The sequence below is a fragment of the Tribolium madens genome, unplaced genomic scaffold (assembly GCF_015345945.1).
Source record: "Tribolium madens isolate multiple individuals breed KSU strain unplaced genomic scaffold, Tmad_KSU_1.1 Scaffold_71;HRSCAF=194;Tcas5.2_LG6, whole genome shotgun sequence".
Classification (NCBI taxonomy): Eukaryota; Metazoa; Arthropoda; class Insecta; order Coleoptera; family Tenebrionidae; genus Tribolium; species Tribolium madens.
In genome coordinates, this window is record NW_025401041.1 from 1,299,383 (window position 1) to 1,316,500 (window position 17,118).

Consider the following 17,118-nt stretch of genomic DNA (forward strand, 5'->3'; position numbering starts at 1 on the left):
GACTGTCAAATGCATTGTTACAGTGACGGTTACGATTAGCCATAGGTAACTAAAGTCTTTAAAATATAACTTGATTAATATTCCACTCTTATGGGAATCAATGGGAGAGTAAGTTACACTGTTACATTTTAAAAATTTCACGTTGAAAATTTAGTTAAAATTAAGGTTTAAACCTAAGTTCGGTCTTTTTTACCCTAATCAAAGTAAGTACCTATACTATTTTTCACATTATGTGCATCAAGTAGGCTGTAGAAGTCTAAATGCATTTTTAATTTAAAGGCCGATTCACACAAAAGTCATTTAGAACAAGTTGAATCACATGAATAATGACAAAAATCTTTATGTTTGCCGCCCTGTGTTGATTACATAGTTGATTTTAATTATTTTTTATTTTTTGGTACCTCAAAAACTGGGATACATATTTATTTGAGAAAATAATTTTTAGGGAAGATTGAGGTTGTGATTGTTTGAATTTTCGCATGGTTGCCACCTTAAAATGATCCCTTTCACCGACTACTTCGATCCATATTAATAGGAAAAGGATTATACATACTACGTGATAGAATTATACAGAGTGGTATTTTCAACTGGAATAAAATTTATAATTTGAATATAAGCAATTTTTGTAAAAAATTCTGAAACAGGTCGATTTTTAATTTTCCTTGCGCATCATTTGACATATGGTTTTTGTTTATCTGCTTTCTGAAATGCACAGCCACCTATAATATTTAATTAATTTATTTTAAAAAATCACAGTTAAAGTCTCATTTAATATGTACAACAAACAAAATTATAAAAAAAAATAGGAAATACGATTTAATTCAAAATTAATGCCAAAAGTACTGTGGTCATCACTTTCGCCCAAATTTATAATTATTAAATCTTCTAAAACATCCTCCATAAATCCATTTAAATTTCAAAAATTTAAAAATCAAAAATTTATAATTTTTTTTAGTTTAAATTTCACCACCTTGGAGACATTTTTCATTGGTCACTAAGAAAACCGAGTGGGTGGGGCAGATAAAAATTAATTGCGGCTGATAAAAATTAATCACGGCTCCAGAATAAACTGTAATTTTAATTAGTAATATTGGTTGCCTAAGACTAATCCTAATAATTCCAATGGTGACAAGCAGTTAGTGTATTGTGTTTTTTATAATTATAAACAACGAGCTATGTACAGTTGCGGCCTTTGAAAATTAAGACTTTTGGGATATACTATTTGCTATTTTAAAAATTTGTGAAGTGAAATTAGGTTTTCTTCAAGGATGACAATGTCTGTTTTAATTTTTCGGAATGTGTTGCAATGAAATATTAGTTTTAATCTGTCTACAAAATTTAAATTCATTGTTTTGAAATAAAATTTGCTACTTTGTGATACTGATTCGTATTATTTGAGTGACATTTTAGAGACTTCACTATCAAGGTATTTTACAACGACAAAATTTTGGATTTGTCAAAGTGTCTTAAATTTAACGGTCGCAACTGTATCTACACTAATAAAAAAATCTCTGTATATGGATAAATTGATTCTCTTGATATTTCGATGAGCTTTCAGCAAACGAGTTCTATTTTTCTGATAGGATAAACACTTCTAAGTTTGTTTGGAAAAGGAACACAAACTAAGTTCTAAGTTTGTTTATTTTATTTTGTAGGAAATATTTTTTTTGTGCATAGGAAAGCTTGACTCCTTGTTCTTTCTGTTTATTATTATTTTGTTTATAATTTATGAATGTGAACTAATGTGTCGGTATTGTTAATGGGTGTATAAAATTACTTACATCTTACATACTTACATCATTACTTACATCTACTAAATCTGAATTACGAATTCAAAATGATTATAATGAGCTTTTATCTTTTGTTTCAGGACTGTCATCTTGACGGTATTTCTTAGCTTGGCTACATTCGAAAATCTCGTATACTGTGAATTGCAACTGCTGGGATTGGTTTTGGGTTATGTGGTAATATTGGTATTTTCTATGGCCCTTGAACTAGCCATTTGTGTAGTAGCAATGAAGGGGAGTATTTTGGATACGGCGCCACGTTCTTCTATGCAGTATATTCTTTATTTTAGAGTAGGTAAGATATTTAGTTTGTAAGTTTTGTGAGTTTTGAATTGAAATTATTAATAAGGTTTAAAAGTCTAACAAATAAATACCTATAGGATTTAAGATTTAAACTTTGTCTACAAGTTTACAAAAACAGGTTTTTTTCACAGCCTACTTTATGTAATTGAATTTTTAAATTGCCTAAAAGTTAAAGTTAATGATAAATAATAGTGAGTGTTGTTGAAGGACAATTTAACGAGGAATCCAAAAATAATAAAACATACAGTGTGTTCCATTTAAAAAATTGAAATCAATGTCACTTTCGGTGAAACAGGAAGCATCACTGATTGATCATCTATCTCAAAAAATAGGCGACAATAAACTGTGCAATTTTATTATAAAAAGTTAGGTCATGTTTTTAAAAATAATGGAGTAATGACTTGGGGCGTTTTTCATAATCCAGCTTGTATAACTTATCCATTCTGAAAGTTATAGATTACTTGAAAAATGTAGGTATTGAGTTGTAAAACGTGTAACATTTAGTTGATTAATACCGATGTCTCTATATAGAAGTAATTAATTTGCGTGTGGTGTGATTAAAGGACGAGCTGCTAATATGTTAAAAGCTTTGTTGCATACCATCTTTTTTAATAATACATTGGGCAGTTCTTATAACTATTTTAGAAGTAGAAATATGATTCCAGGGGAATTTATTTAGTAATTAGAAGTCTTGTTACTGAAAATACTTGAAATTAAAATCTTTCAAATTCGCATTTGGGGACATTTAACTGGTTATTCGAATTGAAAATTTAGTGTGCGATAGTATCAAAAGTGATTTTGATGAAGTTCTAAGCTGGAACACTTTCTATTCTGTTTCTTTCTTTACTCTCTGTTATACAAAGGTTATGCAAGGCTGTACCGGCTAAACCCCACATTAAAAGTATTGAAAGTTCTTACAGTTATATTTATCTAAAATTTTGATTATAGCCATAATCGTTTAGATCCTGCTCAATGAAAGTATTTTCAAAAATGGCAGTACTACCGGTTACACCGGAAATGGGTATTAACTTTGTTATTTTAAATAGAAAGTTATGTTTTATTATTGTGTTTTTGGATTACTCAAGTGATTTTGAGAGTTCTTATCAAACTTCCCTATACCTAAATTTAACCGTTTTTGAAATATTTTAGACATTTTTGAAATTGTTTTAATTTGCATCTTTCTCTCCATAAATCAATAACTCTACCATTTTTAATTATTTTGAAGTTGGGCATATAAAAAAGAAAGATTAGATCTTTTCTTTAGTGTATTTATAATTGGAAAAATAATTACCAAACCTTAAAAATTTAAGGTTACGTTTGGGAAGCATCAAATACCCGTAATAGATTTTTTTTAAATGGAAGGTCCCAATTTTTTTTTTCACTAAATGAGTGAGAATTTCATTCTTCATCGATTTGTATCAACATTCCCTATACCTGAATTTAATTTCCAAGTTATTTTAACTTTTTTACAATGGAAGAAATTCATTACTATTCATGGTAGTTTTCGCATAGTTTGCCATGGAAATATTTTTCACTGAAAAAACGCCAAGTTTTTTTTACAATTGTGTTACTTTTTTATAAATACAAATTAAATTTATTTAATCTAAATTTGAATAACTTTGATATTTAATTTTTTTCTTATTTCTATGACAATAACTATGGCTAATGAATTTTTCACAATATCAAAAGAAGTTATTATAACTTGAAAACTATCAAATATAGGTATAGGGAATGTTAATACATATAGAAGCAGAATTAAATTCTCCTCCATTCAGTGAAGATAAAATTGGGGTGTTTCAGTAAAAAATTAAGGGTAACCTTACATTTTGGCGGTTTGTTAATTAATTTTTCAATTATGAATACATCAATGGAAAGATTTAGAGGGTTAGTCTTTCTCTCTCATATATCCAAATACGGTTTCAACATAATAAAAAATGAAAGAGTTATCGATTTTTGAATAGGAAGATTCAAATCCAAAATTTTTTAAAAAAGGTTTATATATTTTGAAAACGGTTTAATTTAGGTGTAGGGAAGGCTTATGAAAATTCTCTCAAAATTACTTGAGTAATCCAAAAACGCAATAAAAAACATAACTTTCTATTTAAAATAACAAAGTTGATATCCACTTCCGGTGTAACAGGAAGTGCCGCCATCTTAAAAATATTTTCATTGAGCAGAACCACCACCTCTTTAATGAAATGTATCAATATCCCGCCTGGGCATTTCGTAAAAAATGCATTGGAGCAGTGATTCCGAGTTTTTCCTTAGTTACGGGCGTTGCTAAGGTAAAACTGAATGATTTTTAATTATTAACGACAAATAACGCAATTAATAAAAGCAGAGAAGGAAGGATACAACAAAACAAAATACGCCAGAGAGAATAGATATTATGAGGTTGAACCGTTTAAGTTAAAAAACTGGATGTGTCAAAAATTTCCCCAGTTTAAAGCGCCAACGGGAATCAATTGAACTCAAGAAATGCCCAGGCGAGAAAAGGATTGTTTTTATCGAGACGGCGATGAGCAGAACCTAACCGATTAGGGCTATAAACAAAATTTTAGTTAAATATCATTGTTGGAACTTCCAATACCTACTTCTAATGTGGGGTTTAGCCGGAACAAGCTGTATAATATAATTATAATTTAATGTCTAATGTAATGTACACGTAATTTAATAATCGAGTAAATTTTCTAATGTGGTTACGGGACGAGCTGTTTTAAATATTAAAAATTTAATAAATAAATTACAAATTTAATTAAAGTATAAAGGGGTCAACACTTAAATAAGAAGGAATGTTGTTAACCTCGTGCATATTGTGACATTTTTATGTACATACAGGGTGTGTCAGAACTCGCGCCGCCAGAGAAAAATTTCAACTAAGATAAGATACCAGGAACATGGAAAAAATGTTTAAAATATTCTATCTGTCAAATAATTTTGACATTTATTTGTTGTCATTTAACATTTTTTGTCTTTTTAATGATATTGATGATCTTGTATATGTTTTTTTTTATAATTATTTAGTAAAGGAACAAAAAATAAAGGAATTTTGAAAAATGTTACTTCTATTTTTGATAAACGATCACATTTTAATTGTACTTCATGCTACACTAATTGTTTTTTTCGTAAAGTTGGTTCACGAAAAAAAACCGCTTGGTCCCATATTTTATATTCACCGTGTATTTGATTAGTAAACTATTTAATGAAAATGATTAACATTTTGTTTCATTTTTCAGCTATAATGCTCATAGAAGGAGGTTGGTTGTCGGCTGGTGTGGCTTGGTTTGTCCGCAATTATTTTACTTGTAAAACCGTCAACCCCATGAATCCTAAAGAGACTGTTTTGGGCATGGTTGTGTGTAACTGGTGTATACTATTTTCTGTACTTATTACCGTGTGGTGTACTTACGACGCGGCAGGACGCTCGTGGGTCAAGATGAAGCAATACCAACGATCGATGAGAGAATCTGAATCAAAATTTCAATATAAGAGATCAGGCAGTACACGAAATTGGCGACAACGGTAAGTAAACTTCCTAAAAATTAAAAATGATCTTTTCTTTTTACTGAATCAGAATAATAAGTTTTAATTATAGATATGCTCTTATATATGCTCTTTTTAAGTAAAGCAAAAAGTGTTTTTCTTTTGCAGTTTTAGCGTAAAATCAAAGATATTTTTTTTTCTTTTATAAACAATCCGGGGACATACTGTATAAACAAAATGCTATTATTGCTTTGGTGTTTTGTCTTCTGGCTACAAATGGCACCTCAGGAATAATCATGAATTTCTCGCCCTTTATGCATAATATACTATTATTGAACACCTCTTAATTAAAGTGGTGTAAAAATTAGATGTACACGCCTGGGCGGCGCCTAATTGCACGCAAACATACGAGTACCAATGGTGTAATAAAATAATAATTGTTATCCTTTTAGTCTTTTCTCAAAAATTGCGATAAGAAACAAAAACTCTTTTCTTTTTTAAAGAACTCGCCCGAGACGCATTTTGGTCACCCACGCATACACGTCGCTTTTACTCTATTCTAAACAATAATTATAGCGATTTTAACTGAATTGGTTAGGTTCTGCCCAATGAAAATAAATATTTTTAAGATAGTAACACTTTCGTTTATACGGGATGTTATGTAAATAGACCAAAATCTCTCGAGGAATTCTTTCTTCAAACAAGACTAAAACGTATTTTCTTTTTTCTATATTTACATCTGCAAGTTACAACTTTTTGAAAATGACCAATAAGAAGAAAAAAATAACAATCTCAAAAATATGGAATCCAGTAATCATATGTATAAACTTTGACAATTATCAATGTTGAAAGATGCAGTCAGGCACGATGCAAATGGGGTGGTCATCATTTACGTGTGAGGAATAAAAACATTAATCTGAAATGTTTTACAACAAAAGAACTAATAATAATTAAACCAAACTTAGTTCTAATAGATTTATTGATAACAAATATTTAAAGATCTCGATTTAGAACCAAATCAGCCGGTACCCGATTAAAGCAGCTACTTGTTGTATCTACATACCTTAAGAGTATTGTTCCAGTCCAAAATTTCTTCAGAAATCGAATTCGTTTGTGAGAATTTACATTCGTATTTTCCAAATTGTTTTTTCTTCGTAAATCTGAAATGCCTCTATTTGGATAATTTAAATGAGCTCTTTCTTTTACACAAAATATAATAATTATGCATTACCAGCTTAGAAATTTTAGTCAACTTTATTATTTTAAATAGAAGGCTATATTTTTTATTGCGTTTTTGGATTTTCAGAATTATTCTATGAGAGTTATTTCTTATCTTCAGCCATTTTTAAAATATTTACTTTTTTGAAAATTTTAATTTTTGAACTTTTCTCTTTAAAAATATAGATCTTTGTAATTTTTAACTATTATGAAATCGTATTTGGCCATTTAAAAGGGAAAGGTTCGATTTTTCTCTTGCTGAATTCATAATTGCTAAAATTAATAATTTAACTCCACAAAATTTAACGTTCCGTTTGGGGAAATTCAAATACCCATGACTCAATTTTCCTTCTCTAAATGGAAGAGAATTGAATTTTGCTTCGATCCCTATTGATGACATTCCCTGCTATACCCATGTTTAATGGTTTTTAAGGTCAAGGACCTAACTGATTATGATTATATGCAAATTTTTAGGTAAATATCATTTTTTCGTTATCAACAGTTTGCTTGTCTTAGATAAAATGAATAAAAATGTTCTTATTCTTTCTATAGCATACTTTATTTAATTTAATTTTCAATGTGCCTAAAAAATCAAAAGCAAGTGATAAATAATAGTAAATATTCTTGTTGAGAGACAATTTAATGAGAAATCAAAAAATAATAAAACATACAAGCTGTTCCATTTACAAAACTGAAATTAATATCATTACCGGTGAAACAGGAATCAGTATTGATTAAGCATCTATCCCAAACAATGGATAACAAGAAACTGTTTAACTTTGTTCAAAAAAGTATTGTCATATCTTTAAAAATAATGAAATTATGGCTTGGGGCGTTTTTCATAATCCAGCCTGATATGTAATATATTAAAAATACAAGGAGTAAAAATGGTCTAGGTTCGTTACGGCACTTGAGTTATTTTGTGGCTCACTGAAATTTACAAAGACAGGTTTAATTATATCAACATAGTCCTTGTAAGTGCTTCTTATAACATGGAAGATATCATCGACATTACTACTAAAACTATTGCCATTACTTTGCACTAATTTTGAATCATAATAATAATAATAATAATAAAGGTCTTTATTATATGCAAAAAAAATAAACAATAAAATAAAATACAAAAAAGAAAAATAAAACAAAACGTGCATATAAAAGCCGAAGATCAGATGGGTGTACAATGCTAAACTCGCGATTGCACGCCCCCTGTTTTTCATCTTAAGCTAAGCAAAACAAAATAAACATATACAGTGTGGTTTAAAAAAAAATTAAAATGAAAATTGAAACACGAAAAAAGAAAAAGTATTAAGTAAAATAGTCTTATGACATGTTTACTAAACATGTTGCACATCTAAACATTCAAAAAAAAAAAGATCAAAAAAGAAAAAACTAAATCAGGCTTAATTAAAGGCTTGGTTGGATAAGAGTAATTTTTTCAACGTTTGTTTAAATTTAGCAGAGTTGAGGTTTTTAAACGAATGAGGTAAACTATTGTATAATTTAGTAATTTGATATGAAAAAGACTTCTTAAATAACTCAGTAGAGTGGAGTGGAGGGGTAAGTAAACCTTTAAATCTAATATTTAGGTTGTGAACATCCGATCTAAAACTAATTTTTTGGTACAAATAGATCGGTGTCTTTAAAAGAATGATTTTGTGGAAGAGTGAAGCTGCATGAAGTAACCGGCGATTTTCCATATTTAACCATCCAATTTCATTAGTTTATGAGAAATGCTTTGTCTTCTTCGGATGCAAGAAATTAAACGCAAACAAGAATTTTGAATTACTTGTATTCTGTGACTGTCAGCTGCATCAATACATGATCTATAAACCGAATCACAAAAATTGAATTTTGAGAGCACCTAAAGCTTCACACAGAATAATTTTAATTTTTTTAAACAGCTAATTTGAACGTGACAATTTATGATGACCACTTAAAATAACAAATTGAAACAAAATTAAAAATGCATTTTAAATATCGAGATTAATTAAAAGATTAACAAAAAATGTTAGGTTTACATAAAAAAATTTTTGCACAGCGGCATTTCTTGTAACAAGCTCGTTGTCTAGAAAAAAATTGTGGTAGGTTTCCATTAAAAAAAAATGTTGCTATGTTTATCTCGTAAGTATAAACAATTAATTGATATTCAAAATTTCTATTGAATAGCATTTTTGTAGCCATTGCACTCCTATAAATTTATTTGAAAAATGATAGTTTCGTCAGAAAAAAATCGTTTTCAGACTTCTAGACTAACCTGTACCTATGTACAGGGTGCTGCATTTTGGATGTCAGAATAGGGAATCTCCGAAACTAAGAGGTTTAGCCAAAAACGAGTGATACATTCTGGGGCTCATTTTTTGAGAAAATAATATTGGTTAAAACCGCATCCCGCTATCGTCTTTTGTTTTCGACTTACAGACAAAAGTTGACATTTTGGCGAAATCTAAAAAAAAAATTCATATCCTCGTTGTTATAGAAGATACGGATTTGAAATAAAGACATTATACAGGCACTTTTTTACGAGGAATTTAATAATGTAGTTAACTTTTTTTTTCAGTTATTAGTTTAGTCGTAATAAGATAAACTTGTATTTTTTTAAATAGAAATCATAGGCGGCTATGGCAATTTCGAAAAACTTATTTTTTTCTGATCTAAAAAATATAAATTTGTAACAGAATATTTTTTTATCACTATAATTAAAAAATGAAATACATATTTTATTTGATAATAGTTGGTCATGGAAAAACTATTTCACTCCAAATGTGTAAATAATAATCAATAAGAGTTTTGTCAACTGTAAAATAGATGAAAAAATATATAAAATTATACAAATTTAAAAAATACGCTACGGTAGAAGCATTGAACAAATATGCGAGCAGAACAAAATTATTACATATTTTTAAAAAATCCAAAAATAGGAAAAACAAATGTATCAACAGTCAACACAATTAGAAAAAACATTTTTTGATGATCTAATGGAGGTAGGATAACGTTCCACATAGACGGAATTTGGGTATTTGAATATATCGTCATTTTTGTGTCATATAAAATATATTTTATTAAAGAATTAAAGCGGCTTTTTTTACAACACTCTATGTATCACTAGAAGTTACAATGGTAATGTTAGCTTGTTTAAAAACAAAGAAATGTTATTAGTCGCCAATAAGTTGATTTACGATTTATTTTGCATTTTTTTCATTACTTAGTAAGTACTTAGAAAACTCTTTCATTAGTGACACTGGTTGAATAATACAGTTTAAATCCGTTTAGTTGAAGATTCAACATTTTTTCATGGCCAACTGCGAACAAAAATCAAAGATAATTTTTTGCTAAAAATGTATTATAATAATTTGTTTTAAATATATATTTTTTAGATAAGAAAAAACAAGTTTTTTAAAAATGACAGCCATCTATGATTCCCATTAAAAAAAATACAAGTTTATTTTATTACGGCTAAACAAACAACTGAAAAAAATTGTTACCTACATTATTAAATTCTACGTAAAAAAGTGCCTGTATAATGTCCTTATTTCAAATCTGTGTCTTCTATAATAACGAAGATATGAATTTTTTTAGATTTTACTAAAATGTCAATTTTTGTCTATAAGTCGATAAAAAAAGACGATAGCGGGGATGCGGTTTTAACCAATATTATTTTCTCAAAAAATGAGCCCCAGAATGTATTACTCGTTTTTAGCTAAACCTCTTAGTTTCGGAGATTCTCTATTTGGACATCCAAAATGTAGCACCCTGTACAGTTGGAGACAAAATACTTTGGGCGTCACTTTTCTGACACTTTAATGTCATTCAAGCTTTAACGTTAAAATGACTGACAATTTCAAATTAATGACAGCTTTTCTGACACTTTAATGTCATTCAAGCTTTAACGTTAAAATGACTGACAATTTCAAATTAATGACAGATATTATATTTTCTTATCAAAAATATGTACATACAACTTGTCAACTATGATTGACAGTAGCTAAAAATAAGGTTAACAGTCCTAAAGCATGCTTTACAATTTAATGTCACTTAAGTGACATTGACGTCCAAAGTATTTTGTCTCTAACTGTATGTAGATAAAATACGCTGATGGATATTTTTTTGTCAATTTTGATATTATTTTGACATACTTCTTTATAATAATTTCAGAATTTAGTAAAATTTCTGATTTAATATTAGTGTTGCAAAAATCTTGAAGACAACACGAGTTTTATAGTTTAAAAATCTCAGTCCTTTAAATTCTCGCTCCCTTCGGTCGCTCGAATTCAAACTACAAACTCGATTTTTAAACTGTCTACAAAGATATTTTGTCTTGTTTTTAACATTAAAATTACTATTTTAGAAAAGTCCTGCGAGCCTATCAGGACAGTTGGCAGCAGCGTTGCCGTTTCCTCTTCTGTTGTTCGTCAGCTTCCGACCGCAATCGCAATTCATTCGCCGACATCGCTCGCCTCCTTTCCGACTTCTTCCGGGATTTGGACGTAGTGCCATCCGATGTCATCGCCGGCTTAGTTTTGCTACGCAAATTTCAAAAAATCGAACGCAAAGCTATAGTGGAACAGCGCAACAACGACACCTACGAGTTCCTTTCTGGCGTCGCTGTAACTTCCCGGACGCAATTTCTCTCCTTGCAAGAAGGTGCCGATCTGGAACTCTTCCAGACGGTTATTCATTTTGCCCATTTTGCCGTCCGCGCTTACGGTTGGCCCATTTACGTCATGACGTCATCGATGGGACTTTGTCGATTGTGCACTGATTTGAGATGTTTTTGCTGTTTACCGTGCCAAAAACCTGATTCGGCCGAAATTGTTAAAGATAATTGCTGTAAATGTAATTATGCCGCTCTACAGAAACTTACCAGTTTAGGAGATATTGAAATTATTTACGTGACGTATCATGTGGATGTAGGACAGACTCCATTCTTTGTTGCGTTGGATTATGATAGGAAAAAGGTTGTGATTAGTATTAGAGGCACCCTAAGCATGAAGGTAAGTTAGGAAGGAATACCGGGTGGGTCGACATAAAACCGAGTTTTGTGGCAAACTTTACATTACAGTTTAATGCTTTTTTATCTTCTATAGAGAATAGAACGGAAAATCTTGTCAATTTGCTAATGTACATTATTTTGTTGTCTTCAGATCTAGACTAACCTGAAAGTTGAAATAGTTATTAACGTCATAAGACCGATATGTAGCACAGGCCCGTAGCTAGAAACAATTTTTAAGTAGGGCGCCTAAAATTTTTAGTGGAGCTAGAACAGTTCTGCAGTTTTTTTCAAAAAAATCCTCGAACACGTCGGTTTTATTTTTTTAAATGCTATATTTTGACATTATAGTGACATTTATGACGCCATTTGTTTTTGAGTTTTTTATTTTTAATTTTTTTAAATGACAACTGACATTTTTGTTCACTGTTTTAAATAGCACACATCTTTATTTTCCTGTAAATAAGAAAAAAAATGAAAATTTAATTAAAACAAAAATGATAAATTTGAAAAAATTAAAAAAAAATTGACAATTAAATACTAAAATCTTTATCTTTGTGTTCTTGCCTTATTTTATAAAAGACTATTGTTTTTTGTATATTTTGTAATTGTAATTAGCATGGTAACACTTAATATGAAACCTAAACACAAAAAAATAAAACAAAAAACAATCACCCCTTATAAAAAACTCTTTGTATAAAAGTACACATTCTTTAAAATAACTCGCCACTTGTTATTTAAAGTTGAATTTATGCTTGAAAACTGGTTTTATGAAGCTTGTAGTAAATTAAGTTATACTCGTTTTCATATGAATGTGCATTGAAGTAACGTTGAAAGGGATCAGTTTAAGGTGGCTCCAGGTAGCAAAAAATAATTAAAATTAACAACGTAATTAACATAGGGTAACAAACATAAAGATTTTTGTCATTATTGATGTGATTACATTTGTTCTGAATGACATTAATGACACTCTTTGTGTGAATCAGCTTTTAAGTTAAAGATTCATTTGGACTTCTACGACCTACTTTTGATGCACATTAATATGAAAAAGAGTATAAAACATCTTTAGAACTTTTAGAACCATTGATATCAATGATATATGATATGATATATGAATTGTTGTTGTATTGAACTGGCTAGTCCAATAAATGCAGTTGCTAAATTACGTTATTAACTTTTAAAGTTACTAAGTTAGAGAAACAATAAACGTCAAATGTCAATGTCATTGTCGCCCGACAGCTAGGGGTGACTAAAATTTGATAATATCGTTCTTTTGATCTTTTTTTTTTATAGTCGCTCATGTTTTTGTATTGTCAGTCACTTTCAATCACAAATTTATTCTTTTTTTTGTAAACGGGACCTCTTTCAAGAACAGATTTTTGCTAATACAATTTTTTATTGGCGATTAATGATTTGTTATAAATTTGTTATTTAGCATTTTTAAAAGGCATATTAAAAACACAGCTATTATTTTAATTTCTTGAGTAACTTTATTTTAAAATAAGCATTTAGATGATAGAAGTAAAAGTTATGGCATAAAAGTTTCACTTTTACTTTATGGCTTAAATAGTTACAAACTTTACAAAAGCCGAAAGGTTATAGGATCTTTGTTTTCTCGGATCCAAAGGAAACAAAAACTATAAAGATTAAACGATCTTAAACTGTTGGTTAAAATAACAGTAGGTAATTTCTGTTTCTTTAGTTTTGCTCGAAATACTCATAAACGTTTTTATTCTGGGCCACCCGGTTTAGTGACTTTACATAAATTCAAAGGCAATTTTTAGGACATTTTGACAGATCTGAACGCTGAAGGTGAAACTTTACCGCTAAATCCGCCAAGAGAAGATTGGTTAGGTCATAAGGGAATGGTTCAAGCTGCTCAATATATTCTTGAAAAATTACAAGAGGAACAATTGATTGAAAGAGCATTACAACATGCTCCTGAACGTGGAACTCCAGAATTTCAAATTGTTATAGTAGGACATTCATTAGGTGCTGGTACCGCCAGTATTTTGGGAATTCTTTTAAGACAGTATTATGCTTCTTTGAAATGTTATTGTTACTCGCCACCAGGCGGTCTTCTTAGTTTACCGGCGGTGGAGTACACCAAAGCCTTCACCGTCTCCGTGGTAGTAGGTAAGGACGTGGTGCCTAGAATCGGACTTAACCAAATGGAAACACTCCGAGCGGATCTAATCAATGCTATCAAACGCAGTGTTGATCCAAAGGTGGATTCATTGTGTAGTACTCAAAAGCGATATTGATTTGGTTGTTTTTTAGTGGAAAACCATCACTTGCAGTATTGTTTGTTGTGGCTGTTCTCAACCTACTTCAGCTGTAGAACTGTCCACTGGTGAAAGCGACGTTGGGGAATACATGAGGTCGAAACGCAACGCCCGTGGAGGTTTGCATCCTTCGGATAGTACCATTGCTTTGACATCTCATCAGCCATTGTATCCTCCGGGACGAATAATTCACGTGGTGAGACATCATCCGACACGTGGCGAGTAAGTAACTTTATCATTTTTGAAAGAAATTAATGCTACACCGTTCCTTATTTCAGACAAAAGTATGAAAAAAGATGGAGGTAATAAAAAGATGTGATTGTTGCATGTTACCCCTTGCACCATGATTTTTATACTTTTGTAGTAGTTTGATTTGTTGTTACGTTTTTCCAAAGGGTCTATTGAGTGGGTTTAGATACATGTGAAAATATGTAAATATCTAAATAAATTACTTATTAGTGGCATTAAAATTGCAACACCAAATAGCTTATCTCTTGTATGGTGTCAATGTGTAGTATACAGGGTGCGCTAGAACTTGCGCCCCAGAGAAAAATGCCATGTAAGGTAAGATACCAGGAACATGAAAAAATTGTTTAAAAAATTCTATCTATAAAAATTTTGAAGTTATGAGATTTAAAATTTGCACTTTGACTTATTTTTGTTGGAAAATTAATTTTTCAAGTTTTTTTGCTACAAGTTATTAGAAGAGGAAACAAGGAAGCTGTATTTTAAATTGTAAGTCTGTGTAATGTTATTTATGGCTTTTATTGACAAAATTTGTGTATCTTTACTAAATAATTATAAAAAAAAACATATACAAGATCATCAGTATCATTAAATAGACAAAAAAATGTCAAATGTCAAAAAATAAATGTCAAAATTTTTTGACAGAGAATTTTTTAAACATTTTTTCCATGTTCCTGGTATCTTATCGTACTCTTTTTCTCTGGGGTGCAAGTTTTGACACACCCTGTATAGGTACAAAAACATTTTGTTAACTTTTTTATGATATCCATAACAACAATAAAATAAGGTAGCCAAAAGGTTAAAATAAAATAAGATTTTAAAAATGTTTTAGGAGATATATTTCAAAGGGTTTGCCTATTTTGATGACCAAATAATTAAGCAAGTTGTAATTTTCCCGAAAAGGGTGAAAGGTTAAGTGGTGGGGGAAGGTGGGGAATTGAACTTTAGTATCATCAAATGCGGCTACAAAAGTTTAATGAGTTTACGTAAAATGTTTAAATTTAACCTTTTATATAAATAATTACAATCTGTTTATTTTTTTGGTCAGCAAATTGGAAATCCCCTACTTCAAACATTGCATACATTCCGACAGATGTACTCGTACATGTGTATTTTTTTCAATCTTGCATCGTTTTTAGCTGTAAAATATAAGGGGTTGATTTTTAAGCACTACAAAACATTTTTGTTAACGTTTCAGGTAAATGTATAATTCAATTTTTTAACTAACGACAATTTGTATTTAAAAACTTTAATAGTATGTGAAGGGAACGAAATTGTGTTCAGGTCAGGTCAGGTCACACGATTATCGTACAGTACAGGGTGTCGCAAGTTTTTGGCTTGGCGCATAATTAAATATTTCTAATTGATTGAAAAAAAATTGCTAGTGCAAACGATAAAATTTTCAATTTGGTTATTCAAAATTTTTATCGTGTCAGTGAGACTCCAAAAACCAAATTTGCAAAAAAATTTTTTTTAATTAATTGGAATCGTTTCTACATAATGAAATTCCTTGATTTTTTCTAATGGTAACTGTGAAAATTGAATAAGTAATGTAAAAGTCGATAGATTTTGAGTAATTAACATTTTAATATTGAAAATTGGAAATTCTGGTATTTTATGACAAAGTTTTGAGATGATGTGCTGCTAATGCATTAACAATAGAGTAACGTTATCATTATTCTATTTTTCCACAAATACTACAGAAGAAACACAAAGAATTTTATCGCGTAGAAAATATTCCAATTAATTGAATTTTTCTTTCCACTGCCATACGCTAAATTTTTTACAATATCAAAACATCAAATTTAAGTGTATCTTCTAACGTTTACACTATCAGAATTCTTTTTTAATCAATTAGAAATATTTATTTGTGCGCCGGCACCAAAACTTGGAACAGCATGTACATACATTCATACATACATACAAGTGAACCAAAAGTAACAAAATTTATAATTCTATAGGTCAATTAAAAAAAAAAAGACTTCGAATAGGTCGATTTTTGTAAATGATACATTTTCATTATACCACACTACTTTTCCTAAATTATTTGGTGATTTTTGAAAGGTTGTATCTCATCGAAAAATTGTCCTATCTAAAATTAAAACATTAGTCTCCCCATAAATATTAGTGAATACGCGGTAGATTTACTAAAACAATGCAAAAAGTTACTTTTTCTCTTTTCTTTAAATCAATGTTGAGAGTCAAAAAAAATATTTTTCAAAAAATCATGAAAGGATCTTACTACCCTTACCCTACCCTTATATACTCTGCGTGATCATTGTTTGCTGAGATGTCAATGATCAAAGACAAAAAGATCTTTTTTCATTTAAAGTCAGATATCTCAGCGACAAATTGACGTGAAGAGAATATGAAAAAAGCATATTAAAGGTGAACAAATATGCTATCCGGCCTATGTATTAACTTAACTAAAAACCAAAACAAACAAATAGCTATTTATGTATCAAAGTAGGGTTGTAGGAGACGAATCGTAATTAATGACGAGGCGACGTAGGAGCCGAGTCTTTAATGAGAGGAGTCACCTAAAACTTTTTGCGTACGTGGTGCATACAAGTTTTTGTTAAAGCTCCCAAGACAACAATTCACACCTCTTATTAATAAAAAAAAATTCGCCATCATAGTTAAAAATTTAATTTACGTACGCAAAACTATTTTATTGAGTCAAGAAAAGACTCATTTTGGGGACTCAAATGAGTCCACAAAATAGCTATTTTTGGGAGGGTATACAAAAAATTAGATTTTTATTTTCTCGCGTTATTACTTACTTCGGATTGCATGATAACCGTAGCAT

General features: G+C 29.9%; 1 protein-coding gene across 4 annotated transcripts in view; it reads left to right on the forward strand.

The window, feature by feature from the left end:
* The window catches only part of LOC123008435 (diacylglycerol lipase-alpha), a 48,360-nt gene that overhangs the window by 13,825 nt on the left and 17,417 nt on the right, over window positions 1-17,118 (forward strand). For 3 of the 4 annotated variants that reach the window (XM_044404228.1, XM_044404229.1, XM_044404227.1), the window contains exons 3-8: window positions 1,871-2,082; window positions 5,327-5,612; window positions 11,137-11,782; window positions 13,563-14,006; window positions 14,059-14,285; window positions 14,342-14,365. In XM_044404228.1, the coding sequence (XP_044260163.1) occupies window positions 1,871-2,082; window positions 5,327-5,612; window positions 11,137-11,782; window positions 13,563-14,006; window positions 14,059-14,285; window positions 14,342-14,365 (1,839 nt within the window). The remainder of the gene's footprint in view (window positions 1-1,870; window positions 2,083-5,326; window positions 5,613-11,136; window positions 11,783-13,562; window positions 14,007-14,058; window positions 14,286-14,341; window positions 14,366-17,118) is intronic. The other variant, XM_044404230.1, reaches the window with a different exon arrangement.